The 6,318-nt window shown below is 50.9% G+C and overlaps 1 protein-coding gene across 5 annotated transcripts in view; it reads left to right on the forward strand.

The window, feature by feature from the left end:
* The window catches only part of BRD4 (bromodomain containing 4), a 52,810-nt gene that overhangs the window by 21,801 nt on the left and 24,691 nt on the right, over nucleotides 1-6,318 (forward strand). For all 5 annotated transcript variants that reach the window (XM_009322787.1, XM_009322788.1, XM_009322789.1 and 2 more), the window contains 2 exons: nucleotides 3,520-3,803; nucleotides 4,359-4,718. In XM_009322787.1, coding sequence (XP_009321062.1) covers nucleotides 3,520-3,803; nucleotides 4,359-4,718 — 644 coding nt within the window. The remainder of the gene's footprint in view (nucleotides 1-3,519; nucleotides 3,804-4,358; nucleotides 4,719-6,318) is intronic.

Genomic DNA, 6,318 nt, shown 5'->3' on the forward strand with positions numbered 1-6,318 from the left:
ATGCGTTTATTTACGGTCTGTCTCGTAGAAGAACATCTAATAGAGAGTAAAAAAAAAAAAACTAAAGTGCCTCTGCTGGCACTTCAGAGGAGGGGCACGCTAACTAGCTGCCGAGTTTGGTATTTTCCTGATACGTTTCTGGGCTGAACTCCGCAGCACCCTCTCCTCTTGAACTTCGTTCTGTTGACGGCTCCCCTGTTTTCCAGTCTGTGTTCTCCGTAATAATCGAATCCCTTCACTGTAAGGAATTTTTTCCAATCTCTCAGTCCTCCTTTACAGCTCTTCATGAACCCTCTCCGGTTCTTCACATCAGTAACTCTGCACCCCGTGACTGGGCGTAGGTGTGACTGCTGCTAGAGCTAAAAGAGCCGCCTGATCCCCCTGTTTAAACCTCAGGGGTTTCATTAGCTCATTTGGGGGGGGGGGATATCAACCGTTCCCCGGGCTTGATGTCGGCTGCTGGCGCCGTCGGATCGTTCGTCAAAGGGCGGAGGACATCCTGGCCGTGACTTGATCTCGGCAGCACCTCAGCAGACGCGTGTCTGCTCTCTTCTGAATTTTAAACGTCTCTCATCTTGGTCTTGTATCATTCTCATTCTTTTAACCCGAACGCGGTGCGGTACCGAGGCCAACGTCGCGTGCGGGAGCGTCACCGAGCTTGGGTCACCAAAAGAAAAGATGCTTTGACCGTATTTACTGCCTGTGAGCTGGCGCGAGCGTCCCGCAACCCTTCTGGAGTGCCGGGAATCCTCACGTCTCTTCTTGTCTCAGCCTCTGACCGCTCGTGCTGGGATCCGAACAGGTTATTTTCCGAGGAAAAACCAGCAGGAGGTGGCCAGGGATTCTGACGGTCGGCCCTTGAGGGGTTTGGGGACTGGTTGTCTGGGTAATAGAGAAGAAATCGGTCTTCGGTAGTTGCTGATGAACGCCCTTGGTAGCTTTTGGAAGAGAAAACATTTCTGTACTGCCATCACCCGGACAGCGAGTGCAAATTCACAGCAGCAATAGTCACTACATCCCCTGAGTCTTCCCCGGTTTATTACTGACAATCGTCATCTTTCTCCGTAGACTTCCTACCATTTTCAGAACAGCTTTTCATCTAAAACCCCGAGGAACAAAAAAGGGGTCGTAAAGCTGACTCAAACGACTTCCAAGTATTTTGGCTTTTATTTTCTTCTCCCTTCCCTTGGCAGATTTTCCCTGCCCGCGTCTCTCTCCGTGACAGGGCTGTGCTTGTGTCCACGCGTGTTTTTCTTGCACGGCTCTAGTTCTCCTCCTCTCTGTGTTGTTGAGTCCTTTCAGCTTCATGAAATCCGGGTTTTGAAGCACCAACAAACCCAATTTATGGTTTTTTCTGCACGTGACCAAGTCCTGATTACTTGTAGCTGAGATTTTTTTTTTTTAATTGGTTTTTCTTTTAGGCACTATCCCTGATATTCCAGTACTGTGTGCAGGGAGAAGCTCTCCTTGGTTAGAAAACGATTGGCCATCACCTTGCCCAGCGCCTCTTTGAAGGAGAAGCGATGAAATCACCCGTGGAGGAGATCTTTTTACCTACACGGCGTAGAGAGGCGCTTACAACCCCGGGTCTCCTTTTCTCTGCCGCGGCCCTGTAGCATATATAACGTGTAGGTCCCCACCCGAGCTCGTCACCCTCCAGCTCCCTTCACCTACAGCATTGACCAGCTCTCCCAAGGGAGCCGTAGGGTCATCCAGAAACCCTGTATGGCCCATACGTAGCCTGGGGCGTCCCACACCTGGTGCGTCTACCTTGTGGTTTACTGTATAGGATGATATAATAATATAGTAGAATAATATAATAATAGAATAGAATAACTATATATTTACTATCTGGAATATCTGTTCGGGGACCTGCAAGATCATTTTCCTCTAGTCTGCCGTGCCTCCTGTTAAATATTGTGTGCTAAATTCAGCGTAGGATAACCGATTTGGGGTTAGATTATCAAAAACCAGGTGTGATGCTGGCTGGAAAGCTTTGCTGCAAAAACCCCACGGGTCTGTAATAGAAATCTCAAGCTCCTGCGCAAGGTGGGAGGTGAAGCGTGTCGGCTCTGCCTCAGCGATGCAGAGCTTCTCCAGGGACCCAGCAGGACCCACGGGATCCCTCTGGCTCCGAGTCCCCACCCGACTGAGAGACACCACCCGCTCCGCTGTCACTTCGCAAGGAGAACGGGATGAAAACTCCCGATTTGGTTCTCTTAATAGGTTGCTCTTGCGTTTTTCGTGGAAATAAGCTCGCTAGCGGTCGTAGTTGAGCGTCTGTTAACACGCAGCGTTTTCCTAGTGGCATTGCAGTAATTGCAGCCCCTGGGGGCTGATCGGGAGCAAATCTGGCTGCGTTTGTTTTCTAATTAATTATTTTTTTGGGGTGATTCCTGGAAGAGGTGTTGGATAGCCGGCGAGGCAGGACACGCAGATAACGTGTCGCGCTCGGGAGAGTCTCCCTGTTGAGAGAGCGGTGAAATAGCAGCTCAAATCCAGCCTCTGCAGCTTGGGAGGCGGGCACAGGTACGGCTCGAGCGGCGGGATTTCTCTCTGCTCGGGATGTGCATAAAGGATCGTCCCCGTGTTTTAAAAACCAGCGAGCTCTCTTCTTGCTGAAGATAAAGATCCAATTATTGCTACCGAAGTATGTTCGATACCTGGCAGAAGGTGCTCCTGTAATACCTGCTCGTCTCAAACCTTCGCCAGGCTTCGGAGTTGATCTCACTTTGCTGATACCGCCGTCGTGAAGGTCTGCTGGTGGCGCGTCCCAGCATCGTCCAAGCGTTGCAGCATTCCCCTTTTCCGTGCCGGAAGGTTCGGAAGCTTGGTCAGAGCTTTGCCCCGCAAAGCAGCAGCAGCTCCAGCAAGGAGGTGACTTCCCCAGGGACCCTAGAAGGTCCAAGGACGGCGCTGACAATTCCAGCCTCGTGTCCCACGGTTGCTCCGTGTTTGAAATCACCTAACGAGGACCTCCCTCTCCAGCCGTCGGGAGAGATTTCCTCCGGACAGTAGCAGCTGCGATGGCTTAAATCACCAAGAATTAAGAAACTCTTCTTGATAATGGAGCACAAAATTGCTCCCGAAGGAAGAGCTGCCCGGTTTTGACTCCAAAATGATGATAGTCAAGAACCGTTGCCTAAGAAAAAAGGGTGGGCGGGGAAAGGGGGGCTCATCTTCTTCCCCTGCCTGCAAGAAATCTTGTGTGAAGGGAAGGGGAAGAGAGGAGGACACTTCTGGCCTGATCTTGGTCTTTTTCTGGACGGGTTTTGGCACAGTTAGGTCCTGAGCTGCTTCACCATTTCACCTAGCGAGCCATAAAAATAATCCTCGTGAAGGAAAACGTGGCGAGCGTTTGTCCCTGACTGGTTGCTCAAGAATGGGAACTGCAAGATACTAATTATCTAACGAGCAGTGTTCTTTAAATGGTGTTATTACGAAACGTTAATTGTTTTTCCTGTTAAAACAACTAAGTTTGAAGAGAGAAGCAACCTTTTCTTTCTTTTCTCTTGGCAGTGACATCCAAACCAGGATCATCCACGGTACCGAACGCAACCCAAGCATCATCCCCGGCGCAGACACAGGCGCCGCAGCAAAACCTCCAGTCGGCGCAGACGACTCATTCCTTTCCTTCTGTCACCCCCGACCTCATCATCCCGGCCCCAGTAATGACGATGGTGCCTCCTCAACCTCCTGCGCCGCCTCCGCCTGCTCCCCAGGCCCCTGCGCCACCGACCCCGGCTCCCCAGCCCATCCAGCCTCACCCTCCCGTTATCCCAACACCCGCCCAGCCCGTGAAGGTGAGTGATTCCTTAATTATCTTAACGTGACAGCTTAAATTATCTTTGCGGCGTTGAAACGCCACGGTTGGTCAAGTGGTTGCCCTTTGCTTTGCTGCTGGAGTCTCACTTTAAGGCAAACGGCCGCAGTTTGGTCAAAAAACTCATGGTTTGAGAAACATGAGGAGCCTATGGTGACCCTCTCTGACACCGGTTAAGGTTAGGCATGATGAATTCCACCCAGGTTTGCGTGGAAACCCCGTTCATCCTCTTAAAACCTTCCTTCCTTGAGCTTTATATGACTCAGGAAGAAAATGTTGGCTTGCTGAAGTGACTCGTGCCCTTGACCTTTGCTGGTACAACAGAGATAATCGTATGTTTTTCTGTAGAGCTCAGTACAGACCAACAATACCCAAATATTTTTGGAAGGGCTTCCAGTGTCCTTCTCGTAGCGTTGTCGTGAGGCTTGAGGCACTAGCGATGGCGAATCCGAGTCAACGCTACAAGAAACGCAGCTCGGTTGAAGCCGAAAAGTATGATGCCAAAAGTAATACTGATTTATTTGCTCGGTTATAGACAAAAAAAGGGGTGAAGAGGAAAGCAGACACCACGACACCAACGACCATCGACCCAATTCATGAATCGTCATCGCTGCCCGCCGAACCCAAGTCCACCAAGCTGGGTCCGCGCCGGGAAAGCAGCCGCCCGGTGAAGCCTCCAAAGAAGGATGTTCCAGACTCTCAACAACACGCGGTAGAAAAGAGTAGCAAAATATCCGAGCAGTTAAAATACTGCAGCGGGATCATCAAAGAGATGTTCGCCAAGAAACACGCTGCCTACGCCTGGCCCTTCTACAAGCCTGTGGATGTGGAAGCACTGGGACTGCACGATTATTGCGATATCATTAAACATCCCATGGATCTGAGCACAATCAAAGTAAGCTCAGGTTTATAGGAGGGGGAGGTCGGGGTCTGAGCTGAAAAAAGATCATTTTCTCCCCGCATGTGCGCACCAGGCGTCTTCAGATGTCTGCCAGATTTATTTTGGCCGTAGGTTTCTGGTACATTCGGTCTCTCTTACTCGCCTCCTGCTGTTATCCTGACATTTGGGAAAAACAAACAAGCCGGCATCCTTCCAGAAGGGCTCTTAGGAAACGCTCGCACGGGGTTTTTTATAGAAAATTTCCATTACTGTATAAATCTACGCTTCTTTTTTTTTAGCCCAGGAGATGGCCTCAGAGAGCGTAAGTTGCAGGAATAAAGGGATTTGATTTAAACCAGCCCCATTTTCAATTCTTTTTAAAATAAAGGCCCGTCTTTCTGAATTTGTCTGTCTAAATCCGTCTTCTGTCAAGCACAGGTAGTTCCCTCTAGTTTAAAATTGCTTCGTTTTAAAGGGCGACTGCAAATTCATCCACGCTTCCCCTCCAAACGTTAATTCGTTACTGGAGTTGTTTAATTTTAAAAAGCGACTGCAAAGTCATCCATGTTTCCCCTTGAAACTTTAATTCGTCATTTAGAATCTAACTTTTTAGCTAGGAAACCTTAATTCCTTATTTAGAAGTCTCTAACTTTTTAGTTACCAAACCTTAATTCCTTTTTTAGACGTCTTTAACTTCCCGTGCAGGCAGTTTAGGCTTAGCTCTAACTCCTGCTTCGCCCAGTTTGGGCCTGCGTTTTAAAACCAGGGGACTGAATTTTCCCTTCCCGCAGCCCGCTCCTTGCCGAGGTGACACCGGGGCTGAAGCCAAGGAGGATCGCGGCTCTTCCTTCGTCTGCGGCGTTTCGGACCTGTAGGATCTTGGTGGGCCAAACCTTGGGGATGCCGAATTAAAATTCTTGGCTTTGGCTTTCTCCTTTCTCCTCCGGACCGGCTGGCGATGAGCGTTAGGTCTTGCACGTCCGTTGCTGCCTGTACATCTCGCTGCCCGACTGGCTGGCAGGGCGGCGTGTCTGAGGTCACCCTTGGCAGATGTTGCCGGGACAGCTGTTGAGCCTTCTCCGTCTTCCAGTTGTCCAACTCAACCCCGCTTTCCCAGGGAGGGAGAAGGAGGCGTGAAGCTTCTCTTGGCTCAGCTGGCGTTGCCACAGCTGGATGGGGCGTCCGGGGGGGGATGAGGGGTCATCTCAAGGCTGTCTCCACCCGGCTCAGCCCTCCCAGCTCCGCGTAGGCTTGGGACAGGAGCAGGTAGCCGCAGAGCAGGTCTGTGCCCTCCTAGGGTGGGGGTCCAAGCTCTAGAGACACCAGCGTGGTTCCTGGAGGCAGGGTGGGTGGTTGAAAGCAGGTGAAGTGGTTGAATCCTGTCCCCTGCATCGACAAAGCCATCTTCTTCCGTCGTTGGGTGAAGGACCATCCTGGTGTCCTCTGTCCCTCCAACCAGGCTGCGCCGTTCAAACAACTCTTGAGATCTTCCTTCTAGGGGAACGATCTGAGCAAAACCCACCGTATTATTCTGCTACCGCACGATCTTGGGCGGACGTGGAGGTTCAGCCCTTCTTGGTTGAGGTCAGGTAGAGCCGGGGTTCCTACTCCTGGC

This window comes from Pygoscelis adeliae, unplaced genomic scaffold (genome assembly GCF_000699105.1).
Source record: "Pygoscelis adeliae isolate BGI_AS28 unplaced genomic scaffold, ASM69910v1 Scaffold434, whole genome shotgun sequence".
In the NCBI taxonomy this organism is placed as follows: Eukaryota; Metazoa; Chordata; class Aves; order Sphenisciformes; family Spheniscidae; genus Pygoscelis; species Pygoscelis adeliae.